Consider the following 17,860-nt stretch of genomic DNA (forward strand, 5'->3'; position numbering starts at 1 on the left):
CACAATAAAAAAATGACTGATAATCATCAGATTCACAATCATGCTTAAAACCTTTATACCTGACAGACACCATTGTATACCAAACACTGGCTCCATTTGAAGACTGGTAGTTAATCCAATGGACCCGAGTTTAAACACTTCTCAAAGTTATCAGCTCGAACACTGCAGCACAGCCAAAGGCAAAGTAATATCACCCCGGATTCTTAATGGGCTTTCATAAAATCTGAATTAAGTTGCTTACTTGAGTACTCAAATATTTCTCAAGCAGTTACTGCTACACCACCTTTCATCTCTGCTATAACACATATAAAACATACAGCAGCTATAGTGACTATTTTACAAAATCAAAAGGTTGTATTTTTAAGGCTAAAAGACGTTGTATTTTGAAAAAATACATTGAAGCAGATGCAATTTGAGAATTATATTCCCTTTCGCTTATCGTGCAGCTAGCACCTAAATAAGCCAAATACTGAGTGAAAAAATAAATTAGTGGAAACATTTACAATGGGAAACTTCTGCTTACAAAAGCTGCTTCCTGTTGACCAAGTCTGAAGTGAAAGATGACCACATGCTGCAAGCCATTCCTCTTACCTTTGGCTCTACTGGTGTGGACTCGGGAACGGAGCCAGACCACCTGGTCAGCTTTCTCTTCTGTCAGATTTTTCACATGAACCAAAACACGGTCTATGCATAAAGAATGCACTTATGTTTAGTGTTAGCTCAGAAAATGCAATATCACTACAATAATCAAAACATTGTGCTTATTTAAAATCTCAAATAAAACACTCAATCTTGTTATGTTGCTGATTTCAATTTTCAAGACCAACACATTTCCAATGCAAGAATTTCAGGCTGAACCGCCTTATTCCAACAAAATGAGCCCAAACCTCTACCAATTAGATCGACGAATTAGGTTGTTGGTTTTTTGTTATTTTCCCCATTCCTGGATTAGATGCTATTTTCTTTCAGACACCAGCTAATGTCAGTGCGATAGTCAGTGGACCAACCCTAGGGCTTTTTTCCTCTGCATACCTCAGTACATTACAGCATGTGATTATCCTGTTCCCTTTTTGCCATTTTTGGTAATAAATTGGATCTATTTGCTTGAAGAGACCACAGGAGGGCAAAACCTTTGGAAAATATCTAATCAGACTTTTCCTGAGTATAGAAGTAGGGAAACATTGCTAAAGCAGTGCAGCGTTTTTAAGTGAGGTGGCATCTGGAGTACAATTTGTCTTATGAGCAAATATCATTGCAAGGAAATAGCACAGGCTGATTCATCATATGAAATACTTATCGCGAGTCAAAGTTGAACAGGTTGGGCCTATAGCAGTTGGAGTTTAGAAGTGACCTTGTGAACTCCACAGATCCTGAGGCGACTTGACAGCGTGAATACTGAGAAGACACTTCCCTTTGTGGTGGAGGTTAGAATTGGATGAGTTTGAACATTAGGGGATTCCCATTTAATACTGAGATGAGGAGGCATTTTTTTTCTTGAGGTTGATGTCTGTGGAATTCTCTTCCCCAAAGGGTGATGGAGGTTCAGTCATCAAATATATTCAGGACTCAGTTAGCCTCTTCATTGCCAATACAGTCAAGTGCTACAGGGATGAGCAGGAAAGTGGGATAAAGGTCATAATCATTTCAGCCATGATTTTATTGAATGGTGCAGTAGGTTCAAGAAGCCAAAGGCATACTCCTGCTTCAAATTCTCATTGTTCTTTTATGCTGATCCTCAGGGCTTCTGAGAAACGGGCTTCAAGTTTTGTTGTTACACATTTCGTGTTGACATTCTGATTTGCTGTCTCTTCTAATAAAATCATGGCAACATTTGCCAGCATAAAATCTTAATTAACAAAACTATATTTTTCTCTGGAAACACTATTCACAAAGCAAAAATTATCATTACTGCTATTTTGCAGAGGGACACTAATGCTTCTGCCTAATACAACAGATTTAAAATAGGCTCATGGTAGACTGTGTTAAAAGACACGTAGTAGGTGTTGTGAAAGAACAACAGATCATCACTTTTCAAGGCATTGGGAGGAAAGAAAATATTAATCATAACTGAACTCACCCAGCTTTTCCTGTGACTGAATCAATGGAAGAATTCCATATCTGTCTTTAGCAATGTCCTAGAAGGGAAACCACACGTTTGTTCTCTAGAGATTTATATGTGACTTATAAATTTTACTAGACAGACTGCAAAATTGATGCCAAAATGTCATGCTGAACCACCATAAAAATCACAAACGTATGGGATAATGATGATGATTATAATTCCAAAATAATTCACAGTTAGACACGTTATAGAATCAGAGTTATACAGCACAGAAGTAGACCCTTTGGTCCAACTCACCCATGCTGACCGGATATCCTAAAGTGACATAGCCCTATTTACCAGCATTTAAAAGGGAAAGATTTAGAAATGACCTGATGGGTAACTTTTCACACAAAGTGTTGTTTGTACAGAATGTGAAGGAGCCAGGTACAATTACAACATTTAAGAGGAATCTGGATGGGTATATGAAAAAGATGGGTTTAAAAGAGATATGGGCCAAATGCTGGTAGTTGAGACTAGATCAGCTTAGGATTTCTTGTCAGCATGAATGATTTATACAGTGTGGAAACAGACCCTTAGGAACAACTCTGACCTTAAATCTTAATCCTCTCTTAAAACCTATGACCTCTGGTTTTGAATTCTCTTACCCTGGGAAAAAGATCTTGGCTACTCACCCTACCCATGCCCCTCGTAATTTTATAAACCTCTATTAAAAAGTCACCCCTCAGCCTCTGACGCTCCAGGGAAAGTAGTCCCAGTCTATTCAGCTTGCCTCTATATCACAAACACCCCAGTCCCGGCAACATCCTTGTACATCTTTTCTGAACCCTTTCAATTTTAACAACATCTTTCCTATAGTGGGGCGACCAGAACTGAATGCAGTATTCTAAACATGGCCTAACCAATGTCCCGTACAGCTGCAACATGACATCCCAGCTCCTACATTCGATATACTGACCAATGAAAGCAAGCATGCCAAACGCTTTCTTCACCACTCTGTCTAACTGGGACTCCACTGTCAAGGAATTATGTACATGTACTCCTAGGTCTCTGTTCTGTAAAATTCTCCAGGGCCCTACCATTAACTGTAAAGTCCTGCCCTGATTTGTCTTGCCAAAATGCAACAGCTCACATTTACCTAAATTAAACTTAATTTGCCACTCCTTTGCCCATTGTCCTAAATGACCAAGGTTCTCTTGTACTTTGCATAACGTTCTTGGCTGTCCAATACAGCACCACTTTTGGTGTCGTCTGCAAACTTACTACCCATATCTCCTTTATTTTATGTGTCTTGTGACAAACTTAACAAGTGCAAGTACTATTTCCTGAACAGAATTTTCTCAGAGTAACGAGCTCATACACTCAAAAGAACAAATCTCATTTTAAAATTTAACAGTCGATCAACCTTTAATCACCACCATACATATTAACTAGAAAGTTTATTACAAAGCTTTTAAAAACTTATCTACAACAGAACCATAAACATTGCAAAACTCCTGACTAAGTGAAACACTTAAGGTCTTTCATTGCAACTGGTTCACATTTATTGGTCATAATATTGCACTGAAATACATTTGAATGCTTGTTCTGTCACTATAACATCATGAATCTTACGTACCAAGATGGCAATTAAATCTAACAGTTTAAAATTAGATCATAACCTATTAATAGTCACAACCCCACAACAGATGTGTTATCTTAAAATATAACATTTAAACTCTTCACACCCCTGACCACCACCACTAAGGTAAATTAGGTTTCTTCCTAATGGCATTCTGGCAGAGCCTGCAGCAGCAACAAGCTGACAAGTACTTGGGACATTCTTCAGTACATTTCTATGTCCCTTTCCTTCTCATGAAAACCAAGCCTGCTATTAAAGTTACTCCTGTTTTCTAGATTAGTAAGTGCAAAACTGATAAGAATCAACAACTGCACCTCCCAGTCGCGAACCATTTTAACTCCCGCTCCCATTCCTCAGACGAACATGTCCGTCATGGGCCTCCTGCAGTGCCACAATGATGCCACCCAAAGGTTGCAGGAATAGCAACTCATATTCCGCTTGGGAACCCTGCAGCCCAATGGTATCAATGTGGATTTCACAAGCTTCAAAATCTCCCCTTCCCCCACTGCATCCCAATACCAGTCCAATTCTTCCCCTCCCCCCACTGCATCTCAAAACCAGTCCAGCCTGTCTCCGCTTCCCTAACCTGTTCTTCCTCTCACCTATCCCATCCTCCCACCTCAAGCTGCACCTCCATTTCCTACCCACTATCTCATCTTGCCTCCTTGACCTGTCCGTCTTCCCTGGACTGACCTATCCCCTCTCCTACCTCCACACCTATACTCTCCTCTCCACCTATCTTCTTTTCTCTCCATCTTCGGTCCGCCTCCCCCTCTCTCCCTATTTATTTCAGAACCCTCTCCCCATCCCCCTCTCTGAAGGAGGGTCTAGGCCCGAAATGTCAGCTTTTGTGCTCCTGAGAGGCTGCTTGGCTTGCTGTGTTCATCCAGCTTCACATTTTGTTATCTAAGAATCAGAACATATTTTGCCATTTGAATGCTACATATCAAAGTGGCTTAGGGCTGCTTCTCTAGACATACACAGCAACAGAAATATAAACCAAACACATTCCTTGAAGTTACCCTGAAAATAACCATAACAAGCAATCATTCTTTATGGAGAGACATTAATTCTTTTTCATCTCTACAGAGACTTTATAAATCAGGAGGCACCAAAAGTAAAAGGGAAAGTAAACAGAAGGTCATGAAAGGAATGAACCATTGCACATGGCGCTCCATTCTATCAGAAAGTGAGAAATTATGGAATTATAGACTAGTTAATCATATATCTGTTGCCAGGAAATTTAAAAGTCCATAATTAAATGAATGAATGATTACTGAGCAGCTTGAAACTTTATAACTGATTAGAGAAATTCACCATGGGTAGGTCAATGATAGAAACTAAAAGATATTAGATTAATTACTTAAAACTGTGACAAATGGATTTCAGATTTCAATGTAATTGGTTGTTCACTTGGACATAAAAACGATAAGTCAGAATAGGTTTGATATGGTAAAAATCGAGACACAATTAGAAGCCAGACTAATTATAAAATAAAACATGCAAAAATAAATGGTTGTGGTACAAATTAGGGATAAATACCATTACAGAATCATGGTTACTAGGTAACCAAGGTTAGGAAGTAAATGTCTACAGTAAACAGGACAGAAAGGAAAAGGTGGAGGGATAATTCTGATAAAAAAGAAGGGCTGAAGGACAGTTCTGAGAAAATATTTTAGCTCAGTAGATCCAGAATTGGTGAAGATTTAGCAGGCGTCTAAAATCTCTGATACAAATGGTTTATAGAACATATACAAGAGGAATACACAGTGGAAAGCTATTAAGATATTATAGATATAGTTATTAAAAAAAAATCATGGGAAATGGGCATCTCTGTTCGGGCCACCTCTATTTGATGATTCTTAGTTGGCTTCAAGATAGGCAACAAATGCTGGCCTGACTACATGATGCCCACTTTCCATGAATAAATTTAAAAAGTTATGCAACGAGGTAGGGTTAATTAGTCATCTCATTGTTTCAGAAAAAAGGAGTAAGGATACTGGAAAATAGTGATCATAACATAATTGCATTCCTCTTTACAGTACACTGTAGTCAAACTTAATCACAAACAAAGTTGAAGTCTGCAACCCACAAAGGGATACAGATCCTGTGAGTGAGAAAAGATCTGGCAAATGGAGTACAATATGAGAAAGTGTGAAACTATCCATTATGGCAAAAAGAATTTTAAAAAAAGCATAATATCTAAATAGTAAGTGGTTGAAGTAGCTCTTAAGTGCAAAGAGATCCAAGAGTCCTAGTGCAGAAGGTCAGCAGCAAAGCTAATAGAATGTTATGTTTTATTGTGAGGAGAACTGAATACAAGTATAGAGTAGGTATGGATGAACACAGCAGGCCAAGCAGCATCTCAGGAGCACAAAAGCTGACGTTTCGGGCCTAGACCCTTCATCAGACCCCTCATGCTCTCTGATGAAGGGTCTAGGCCCGAAACGTCAGCTTTTGTGCTCCTGAGATGCTGCTTGGCCTGCTGTGTTCATCCAGCCTCACATTTTATTATCTTGGAATCTCCAGCATCTGCAGTTCCCATTATCTCTGATAGAGTAGGTATGCTTCAGTTATGCCTGGAACTGGAAACCACATTTGGAATACTGTGTACAGGACTGGTCACCATACTTACTGAAGGATATTAATGCATTGGAAGCAGTTCAGACAAGGTTTTCTAGACTTACAATTAGAATGAATGGTTTGTCTTATGAGGTAAGGCTAGATGGGCTTGGCTTATAAAATCAAAGGCAATATGAAAAATACTCAGCTATTCAACAGGATCACAGCTGATTTAACATTCCTCACATCCACTTTCCTGCCCTTTCCTCAGAACCACTAATTCCCCTGCTGATCAAGAATTTATCTATCTTGGCCTTAAATATACACAAGGACTCTGCTCCCACAGTTCTCTCCAGCAAAGAGCTCTAAAGACCCTCAAATGTTTGAAAGAAGAAATTCTTCCTCATTCCTGGTTTTAATTGGTGCCCCTTTATTATGACACTGTGCCTCCTGGTTCCTGACACTTCCATGAGAGGAAACATCCCCTCAGCATGCAACCAGTCAAGTCCCTTAAGAATTCTTTATGTTTTCGTAAGAAATCTAAGAGCCCCAATCTGTTTAGCCTTTACTTATTCTCTCCATACCAGGGATCATACAAGTGAACCTTCTCTTAACTGCCTCCAATAGAATAATACCTTTCCTGAAAAAAAGAGAATTGAAACTGCTCATATTACTCTTGATATGGTCTCACCAACATCTTATATATTGCAGGAAAATCTCCTTACTCTTACATTCCAAACTCCGTTGAAATAAGGGCCAGCATTCAATTAGCCTTCCTGGTTACCTGTTGCATCTGTGTGCTCGCTTTCTGTGTTTTGTGCACAAACCCAAGTGCTTTTGTGTTACAGCTTTCTGCAGATTTTCTCCACTTAATGCCCTTTTGCTCTCCTTTCTAAAATGAGAAACTTTACATCTTCCCACATTATACACAATTTGTAAACTTTTTGCCCACTTAACATATGAATATCTCTCTAAACTGTTCTCTGGAGCTGAGGAGTCAGAGGTGACTTAATTGAAACATATTTTATCTGAGGGGTGCCCCTTGCTGAGATACCTGTATTATCGATAGCCACAGGCGAGGTGCCAGAAGACTGGAGGTTGGCTAACGTGCTGCCACTATTTAAGAAAGATGGAAAGAAAACGTCAGGGAACTATAGACTGGTGAGACTGACATCGGTGGTCACACGTTGGAGGGAATCTTCAGGGGCAGGATTTACATGTATCTGGAAAGGCAAGGACGGATTAGGAATAGTCAACGTGGCTTTGTGCATGGGAAATTATGTCTCACTAACTTGATTAAGTTTTTTGAAGTAACAAAGAGCATTGATGAGGCCAGAGCGGTAGACATGATCTGCATGGACTTTGGTAAGACGTTCAACAAGGTTCCTCATGGTAATCTGATTAGCAAGGTTAGATCACATGGAATAGAGGGAGAACTAGCTGTTTAGATACAGAAGTGGTGCGAAGGCAGAAGACATAGTTTGGCAGTGAAGGATTGCTTTTAAGATTGGAGGCCTGCGACCAGTGGTATCCCACAAGGATCGGTGCTGGGTCCACTGCTTTTTGCCATTTATATAAATGATTTGGACATGCACGTAGGAGATGTGGTCAGTAAGTTTGCAGATGACACCAAATTTGGAGGTGTAGTGGACAGCAAAGGAGGTTAGCTCAGAGTACAACTGTATCTTGATCAGATGGGCCAATGAGTCGAGGAGTGGCAGATGGAGTTTAATTTAGTTAAATGGGAGGAGCTGCATTTTGAACCTTAAACCTCAGCTTAAACCTATGCCTTCTAGGTTTGTACATCCCCATCTGAGGGAAAAGACCTCATCTATTTACTCTATCCATGCCCCTCGTGATTTTATAAACCTCTGTAAGGTCACCCCTCAGCCTCCAACACTCGAGGGAAAATAGCCCCAGTCGATTCAACCTCTCCAGAAAACTCAAACCTTCTAACCCCGGCAACATCCTTGTAAATCTTTTCTGAGCCCTTTCAAGTTTCACAACATCCTTCCTATAGCTGGGAGACCAGAATTGCATGAAGTATTTGAATAGTAGCTTAATAAATGTTCTGTACAGCTGCAACATGACCTCTCAACCCCTATACATAATGCCCTGATCCAGAAAGGCGAGCATATTAAATGCCACCTTCACTCCCCTCTCTATCTGTGACTCCACTTTCAAGGAACTATGAACCTGCACTCCAAGTCTCATTGTTCAGCAACATTCCCCAGGACCTTGCCATTTGGTATATAAGTCCTGCCCTGATTTGCAAAAATTTTCTCTCAGAAGATGGAGTATCTTTGAAGTTCTCTTCTTCAAATGACAGCGAATGCAAAATCTTTAAATATTTTTAAGGCAGAGGTAGACAGATTCTTGATTATGAAGAGATCAGATTATTGGGGATACACAGGATTGTACAGCTGAGATTAAAGTTAGATCAGCCATGATCTCATTGAAGTGTGAAGCAGGCTTGAAGGGTTGAGTGGCTGACTTCTTGTTCTTTGCTGATATGATAATATTTAGATTGGTATGAGGGGACAGCAAGCTGAAGTTGTACGGTAAAAGACTGAAAGATATGGAGATAAATTAATGGTGGGAAATTTTTAAAGACACAATGTAAAATGTTTCATAAAATTACATTCGATTGGAGAGCAAAAACTCAAATCAGAAAGCTCCATCTGTGGCTTACTAGAATGTTAATGATATTATTACAGTGAAAGAGGCTATAATGTTTCATAGAATAGTGATAAATTCAAGATTTGGAGTACCTTAGAACGAAAGGGCCACCGAAATACTGATTTTTTTGTCCCCTTTTTTAAAATGAAGATCAAATGAAGATAGTGCAGCCTCATTTGGAATATTGCATGCAGTTCTGGTCGTTCCATTACAGGAAGGATGTGGAAGCATTGGAAAAGTTGCAGACAAGATTTACCAGGATGTTGTATCAGTGATAATGGGAACTGCAGATGCTGGAGAATCCAAGATAATAAAATGTGAGGCTGGATGAACACAGCAGGCCAAGCAGCATCTCAGGAGCACAAAAGCTGACGTTTCGGGGCCTAGACCCTTCCCGAAACGTCAGCTTTTGTGCTCCTGAGATGCTGCTTGGCCTGCTGTGTTCATCCAGCCTCACATTTTATTATCTTTACCAGGATGTTGCCTGGTCTGGAGCGCAGGCCCCATGAAGAAAGGCTGAGGGACTTGGGTCTGTTCTCATTGGAGAGGAGGAGGCTAAGAGGGAATTTAATACAGATATACAAGATGATCAGAAGATTAGATAGGGTAGACAGTGACAGTCTTTTTCCGAGGATGATGACTTCAGCTTGTACAAGGGGGCATAGCTACAAATTGAGGGGAGATAGATTTAAGACAGATGTCAGAGGCAGGTTCTTTACTCAGAGAGTGGTAAGGGCGTGGAACTCCCTGCCTGCCAACGTAGTTAACTCAGCGACATTAGGGGCATTTAAACAGTCCTTGGATAAGCATGTGGATGATGATGACATAGTGTAGGGGGAGAGGCTTAGATTAGTTCACAGGTCAGCACAACATGGAGGACCGAAGGGCCTGTTCTGCGCTGTATTGTTCTTTGTTCTATGTTCTAAATAGCCAGAAATAAAAAAGCAGATTCCAATATCACTTACAGCCATACAAAACAGAAGACAGCGGCTAAAGAAAACACTGGTCTTTTAGAAGCAGTGACAGAAAAAAAATTCCTGATGGAGAATGAATGAAGAAATGGTAGAGACCTTGAACAAATACTGTGTTTGATTTCACAGTAGAAGTTATAATTATAAAATAAGAAATTATAAACCAGAAGTTGAGGGTTAGCTCAGGGATAGTCACAGTGATGAAATTACGGTAATTAATGTCAGTAGAGCCAAAGACCAGAAACTCAAGGGCCTAAAAATCTGACAACTACTCTCAGAGCCTAATGGCCTATATGTTATGGTTCAAAATGAGACAGTTGCAAAGATACACTGATACACTGCCTACAATTTTTCAAAATTCCCTAGATTCTGAAATGGTACCAGCAGAATGTAAGATAGTAAATGCAAAACTGTTATTTCAGAAAAGGAGGAGAGAACGCAAAAAAATACAGGAAAAAAACCAGCCAATTAGCCTGACAACTGCAGTTCGGACAACACCAGAGTCAATTTAGTGATAATGGGAACTGCAGATGCTCCTGAGATGCTGCTGGGCCTGCTGTGTTCATCCAGCCTCACATTTCATTTCAATTTAGGCAGTTTTAATAAGAACTTGACCTGACAGATTGATTGGAACAAGTCAACGTGGTTGCAAAACAGGGCAATCTTGTGCGACAATTTCTTATATTTTTAAGGATATAACTAGTAGGATAGATAAAGGGGAATCAGTACATTTGGTATACTTGGATTTCCAAAAGGCACTTAATTAGGTGCCAAACAAAAGGTTAATACACAAGAAAAAGGCTCCGGAGGTGAGGGTCATGTACTAGCATGGACAGAGGATTGGTTGAGGAATAGGAAGCAAAAAGCAAGAAAAATGGGGGCATTTTCATGTTTGTGGGCTGTGACTTTTGGAGTACTGTAAGGATCAGGTGGATTTCAAGGTGCTGCTTCCCTGGTTGGGAAGTCAAGGAAAGGGGCAAGGTTTTAGAATAAGGACTGAGATGTAGAGAAATCTTTTTACTCAAAGGATTGGAATCTTCAGAATTCTCTACCCCAGAGAGAGTTGCAGATCCTTGTGTCCACTATATTTAAATTGCAAATAGGCAGACTTTTGATTTTTCAGGGAATCAACATATGTGGGCAAAGGTTAGGAAAGCACAGTTCATGTCTCAGATTAGTCTTGTTCATATTGAATGGTCAAAAAAAGCTGATGGAATACCAGGAGTACTACATTCAGTTCTGAGCACAAAACCTTAAGATATATTAAGAAAATAACTCCAGGGTGTGAAACTTTAGCTATGTCGATAGTTTGGGAAGTTGGGACTAGTTTCTTTGGATAGAAGGTTAAGAGGAGACATTATCAACTTTTCAAAATTATGAAGGTGCTAGACAGCTTGGATAGGGAGAAACTGTTCCCTCTTACAAAAAGGATCAGGAATGAGGGGGCATGGTCAAGTTAAATTGCAGAAGCAGCAAAAGTGACAAGAGATGTCACTTTTTTATACAGAGAGGAGTTAGGATTTAGAAAAGAAAAACTGAAATTGCTGGAAAAACTCAGCATGTCTGGCAGCATCTGTACAGAATTTGGCTCTGAAGCTGTGAAGAAGGATCACTGGGCCTGAATCACTAACTCTGCTTTCTCTCCAGATACGAAAGATGTGCTGAGTTTGTCCAGCAATTTCTGTTTCTGTCTCTGATTTCCAGCATCCATAGTTCTTTGATTTTTTTTTTGTTTAGGGTCTAGAACACATGCTGATGCTGCATAAGGCGCTAGTCAGACCACATCTGGAATACTGACAGCAGTTTTGGGCCCTGTATCTAAGGAAGGGCGTACTGCTGTTGGCGGAGTCCAGAGGATGTTTGCAGGGAATGATCCCAGGATTAAAGGGCTTGCTGTATGAGGAGTGGTTGCAGTCCCTGAGTCAATGCTCAATGGATTTTAGAAGGATGAGGGGGCATCACACAGAAACTTACAGAATACTGACAGGCCCGAATAAAGTGGACATGGAGAAGTTGTTTCCACTGATACAATAGATTAAGACACAAGGGCACAGCCTAGAGTGAAGGGACAACCCTTTATAACTGAGATGAATTAGAATTTCTTTAGCCAGAGGGTGGTTATCAATGGAACTCATTGGCACAGAAGATTGTGGAGATTGAGTCAAGGGGTGTTTTCAAGAGAGATAGCTAGATTCTTGATTAGAAAGGGGATCAAGGGTTATAGGGAGAAGGTAGAAGAATGAGGTTGAGAAACAGATCAACCATAATCAAGTGGCAAAGCAGGCTCGATGAGTTGAATGGTCTAATTCTGCTCCTAGATCTCATGGTTTAGTAATGTGGTAGAGGCAGATTCAATTGAGACCTTCAGAAGGGCACTGGATGACTGTTTAAATAGAACAATATTCAGGATATGGAGAAAAGGCAAGCGAATGACACTAAGTCACAATATTCAGACAGCCGATGCAGATAACACAGATGAATTTATCAGAATGACTTCAAAGGTTAAACTGAGTAGAAAGATTAGATAAAACAGAATTATAATCTTTGAAACCAAAGTGTGGAGCTGGATGAACACTGCTTGGCCCGCTGTGTTCATCCAGCTCCACACTTTGGTATCTTGCATTCTCCAGCATCTGCAGTTCCTACTATCTCTGAAATAATCTTTGAAACTTGGATTAAAGGGTTATGAATCAAAATTTTCAAAATAGAATGAGAAACTGAAAGAATGAACATTGAAATATGAATTTCACTGTTGGGTTGCAGACTCTAGCACTATTAAGGATGTGGTGTAAAACTTAAGACTCAGGCCTTCAGAGTGATTTACAAGTATAACAGACATGTATTTAAAACTGCAGTGAATTTAGAAACACATCCACATGAAGAGGGGCAGGGGGTTGAAACTTCAAACTATCTTCCAAAAGTATCAGCAATCGCTGAATCAATTGTTAATTTTAACTCTAGATGAGAGTTTTAAGAATATTTCGGCAAGTGCAACAAAGAGACACTTATGGGGTTACTTCACAGATCAGTCAAAATCTAACCTACAATCTGCTTAATTAAAAATTTGCAGCAAAATGAAATAAGAAATGGTCTCAGAATTCTCACATGGTCCATTAATAAAACAAATCATGCCACAATAATAGATTTTAATGAAACTGCCTCCAGACAGGGGTTAACTAGGCAAACATATATTCACCTCATTAATGCTAGTCTCCTAACCCTCAAGAAATCTGTCAATCAATAGCTAAAAGATTTGACTAAATGCCAAATGAAGAAATTAGATAAAGTAATCCTTAGCATGAAATAGTGCAGATGCCGAAAATCTAAAATAAAAACATAGAAGTGCTGGAAATATTCAGTAGATTCAGCAATATCTTTGGAAGGTGTTCTAACATACGGTAATTGATTTGAAATGATAACCCTGTTCATATCTGCCAGGCTTAAATATTTCCAACATTTTGTGTTTGTTTTTCAGAAATTTAAAACTGAAGAAATGCTGATCCAGGAATCAACACTGGTGAGGGACTATAGTGGGAGATGATGAGTGAGCTTACTTGGTGCAAATTAAGACCAAGTGTTATACATTTTTAAGTAGCAGACGGCGTTGCAAAATAGATAGCAGCTGCATTTGGAAAAAATCTAACTCCCTCTTTTCGGTACTGTAGGAAGTGAGAAGAAAAAAGGTTACATATGATATGGACAAATTATGAGGGATTCAGTTTTTCAGAAAGCATTTCTGAATACTGCACATTAAGAAATGCAGAATACTACTCTTGCGAAATCCTGACAAAACTAGCATAAATCTGAACTAGAATTTGAGCATATTTTTGAAACCACATACCTCTTCAGCTCCTGCTTGGTTTTCGGTTGCCTGTAGTAAATAACATTACATCAAGAAGAAAGTTAGCAACCTCTGAGCTATAAAAACCAAATTTATATAACTGAAAATGCTGGAAATAATATGTTCCCAAATATCTGAATCAATATCGGCGCAACTGTATGTCATGATGATTGTAGTACCACAATAGTATTATAATTTTTGAAATCTAGCAAGTATCTCTGTTATTTTGCATATTTGAAGCAATTCTGTCAAAACATAGTCTGAATAGTTATTCTGATGATTTGGTCGACAAATCCTAAACCAAACAGGCTAACCAGTCCCAATTAAACCCAAAATCTGTAATTTGTTAGCTGATCTCAATACCATAACTTGAAACTCTAGGCCTCTTGGTTAAAGACAGGAACAGAAGTGCAAGGGATGATGGAGAAAAAGGATAGCCAAACAAAAATCATCTGGAAATCTTAGTGTTATCCAGTGACATGGTGTAAAATATCCATCTGTGAGACTCAGATTAAATATGAGATTAAGCTGGGTGGAAGTTCTCCCCATCCTCAGTCAGCAAGCATTCACTAACAAGGAATCTTGTTTATTAAACAGTACACCGAAGGGCATTTGCATCCATCAGCAGGAGCATGTAGCATTAACCAATTCTGGAAAGGAGTGGAAATAACTGGCTAAGAACAAAAGAAAACATACCTCTGACAAATATGCATACAAATATGTTTCCTGCCCTTAGTGATAAAGCTAATAAATCGACAGTGTTAACTCCCCACCTCTTAAGTGAATGGAAGATTGTATAGCAAAGGCTCATGTTCCAGTAACATTTTTAAAACTAAACCTGCAAAGCTTTTGAGTTTCATTTCGCAAATGAATTGTATTAAAAACATCACAACCTGCACCTAAAAATCTAAATTTTCTTGTTGTCCATCAATCAAATTTGAATTAAACCGCATGTATTCAAGAGTATTTCAAACTGACCGATTTGGCCTGTTTCTCTGCCTTCTTTGCAGCCTTTTCTGCTTCTTTTTGCAGTTTCTTTGCTGCCTTTTTTGACTGTGGTGTTTCCACAGGGACACTGTAGAATAAAAAATAGTCGCAGTCATTGCAATGTTTGTTACGTAGGAACAATTTTTGTCATCAGTTTTGTTTCCACCTGTTATGCATTTCATACACTTCCTTGAGATTATTTAGAGAATTATTAGAAAGGATACTTTGAACTTGACTCGCTGTACAAAGGGTTTAACAATTCATAGATAAACTGTTTTTGTTTGCACTTCAGAACCTGCATATTTCATCATAATGAGAATTATCAAAGGTTTATTTTACAATCACCTCAATAAAACAAGTATAATAGACAACAGCAGACAAATGCCATTACATTCAATTTTCAGGAAACCAACTCAAGAAAATGTTGCTCATGGGATACCAGCTGCAAGGAAAAGAGACAAAAGGAGCAGGTGATTTAAGTTTAAAATTGCTTTGTTCTTGTTAGTTACCTTGTTGTTTCCATCAAATGAACAAGCTGAAATTAGAATGCCCAAGCAGGAGATAATGAAATACAATGTATTGGACCCAGTAGGAGTTGGCACAAAATTCTATTGGATGGGAATAAAAATGATTGACTATGACACACAAAAGCCTGTACAATCATAAAGCTGTATTCCAATTCCATAAAAGCAATGATTTCTAAAGAACATTTATGTTGTGCAGAAATAAGCAACAGATCTAATTTCATGGTTCAACTCTCAACATCATTGTATAAACATGTTTTTCATATTGAAATTTGCTGACTTCCAATGAATATCATACTAACAATTCAAATAATTCCAGAACCGTATCTCCCCACACATGCTTTTTGTTTCATTTCCTGCACTGTTTCAAAAATTACTCTTTCTAGCAGTAGTATCAAGGTAGTAGCAATATTTTCCCTAGGATGGGGGATTTCAAGAGTAGGGGGTGCATTTTTTAATGTGAGAGGAGACACAGTTAAAAAAGACACAAGGGGCAAATCTTTTACACAAAGCCTGTGGAATGAACTTCCTGAGGAACTGGTGGATGCAAGTACAATTACAATATTTAAAAGACATTCGGATAGGTACATGAATAGGAAAGATTTGGAAGGATATGGGCCAGGAGCAGACAGGTGGGTCTAGTTTAATTTGGGCTTATGTCCTGCATGGGCTGGGTGGGATTCCGCGCTGTATAACTCTATGATGTTATCCTTAAAGAACACTGGTTACCATTTTGTTTTTGCTGGCCAGGATCCCTAAATTCTGTACTTTCAATGATGTATCAGCAAGCAATCCAAACATTAAAAAAATTCAGACTACTAGTGAGTTTTGAGAAGATTTGTAGCTCAGGTTGAGGTTCTGGATGTGAGTTTGCTCGCTGAGCTGGAAGGTTAGTTTTCAGACGTTTCGTCACCATTCTAGGTAACATCATCAGTGAGCCTCTGATGAAGCACTGGTGTTATGTCCCGCTTTCTATCTATACCAGCGTTTTATCGGAGGCTCACTGATGATGTTACCTGGAATGGTGACGAAGCGTCTGAAAACTAACCTAACTCACATCCATTCAGACGACTGTATGTAAACAATTCATTTTTTATTCTACAACGCTTTTGATACAGTTCAAAAACAAAAATTTGCTGCTTTTCACAGTACAACCAACCAAAGCTACTACAGACAAAATCTATTTTGTATTTCCTAATATGTGCCAACACATACTACTTTCCTCACTGAAAATAAAAATTTCCAAGTACAGCACACATTGATTCAAAAGCAACTATTTTCTTAATTTAAATGCGTTTCATAACAGGTCACAATGAATTTTTAAAAAAATGTTTCCAATTCTGCATGCTTACCAGTATCATTCTCTGCTATTTCTGTCACCTCCAGCAAGATGCCACCACAAAACCCAAGTTCCTTTCTGTCCACTGTCAGTATTCCACAGGGAACCCCATTTCCTCCACGATACCATAATGCACTCCTCCATCACTCCTAACACTTCCTCACTCTACCATGAAACATTCCTATGCAATCTCAGAAGGTGTAAGATTTCTGGGCGCCCTATTATAGGAAAGATGTGGATGCTTTGGAGAGGGTTCAGAGGAGGTTTACCAGGATGCTGCCTGGACTGGAGGGCTTATCTTATGAAGAGAGGTTGACTGAGCTCGGTCTCTTTTCATTGGAGAAAAGGAGGAGGAGAGGGGACCTAATTGAGGTATACAAGATAATGAGAGGCATAGATAGAGTCGATAGCCAGAGACTATTTCCCAGGGCAGAAATGGCTAGCACGAGGGGTCATAGTTTTAAGCTGGTTGGTGGAAAGTATAGAGGGGATGTCAGAGGCAGGTTCTTTACGCAGAGAGTTGAGAGAGCATGGAATGCGTTGCCAGCAGCAGTTGTGGAAGCAAGGTCATTGGGGTCATTTAAGAGACTGCTGGACATGCATATGGTCACAGAAATTTGAGGGTGCATCCATGAGGATCAATGGTCGGCACAACATTGTGGGCTGAAGGGCCTGTTCTGTGCTGTACTGTTCTATGTTCTATGTTCTATGTTCTATTTGCCCATTTGCTTCTCCTTCCTCGCTATCCAAGGCCCCCAAACACGTCAGGTGAAGCAACATTTTACTTGTATTTCTTTCAATATTGACTAGCGTAATCACTGCTCATAATGTGGACTCCTTTACATTGGCAAGACTAAGTGCAGACTGGGTGACTTCTTTGCAGAACACCTCCAGGAATGACCCTTACCTTCCAGTTGTTTGCCCTTTCAATAAACACCTTGCTCTCGTGATAAGATTTCTGACCTGGGCTTGCTGCAATGTTCGAACGAAACACAATGCAAGATCGTGGAATAATGCCTCATTTTTGCTTGATAATCTTGAGGCCTCGTTATTGAATTCAACAACTTCAGAAAATGACATGTCTGTTCTCCATTCTTCTTATATTCTCTCCCTACCTTCCTCTCAACAACCTAGTCTTGTTTGTGTCTTTGCTTTCAGTAATCACGACCCATTCCCTCCCTTTCACACCTTAATTTATATCTATTTTACATCTCTTTTTCTCTTTCACCATGATAAACTACTTCTGTCTTTCACACTAGGCCTCTACATCACCT

At 39.3% G+C, this 17,860-nt stretch overlaps 1 protein-coding gene across 1 annotated transcript in view; it reads right to left on the reverse strand.

Annotated features, from left to right (window-relative positions):
• The window catches only part of dars1 (aspartyl-tRNA synthetase 1), an 82,816-nt gene that overhangs the window by 59,553 nt on the left and 5,403 nt on the right, over positions 1-17,860 (reverse strand). The window contains exons 2-5 of the mRNA XM_048533969.2: positions 14,715-14,811; positions 13,737-13,766; positions 2,078-2,135; positions 592-684 (exon numbers count right to left, since the gene is read on the reverse strand). Coding sequence (XP_048389926.1) covers positions 592-684; positions 2,078-2,135; positions 13,737-13,766; positions 14,715-14,811 — 278 coding nt within the window. The remainder of the gene's footprint in view (positions 1-591; positions 685-2,077; positions 2,136-13,736; positions 13,767-14,714; positions 14,812-17,860) is intronic.

The sequence above is a fragment of the Stegostoma tigrinum genome, chromosome 7, assembly GCF_030684315.1.
Source record: "Stegostoma tigrinum isolate sSteTig4 chromosome 7, sSteTig4.hap1, whole genome shotgun sequence".
Taxonomy (NCBI): domain Eukaryota; kingdom Metazoa; phylum Chordata; class Chondrichthyes; order Orectolobiformes; family Stegostomatidae; genus Stegostoma; species Stegostoma tigrinum.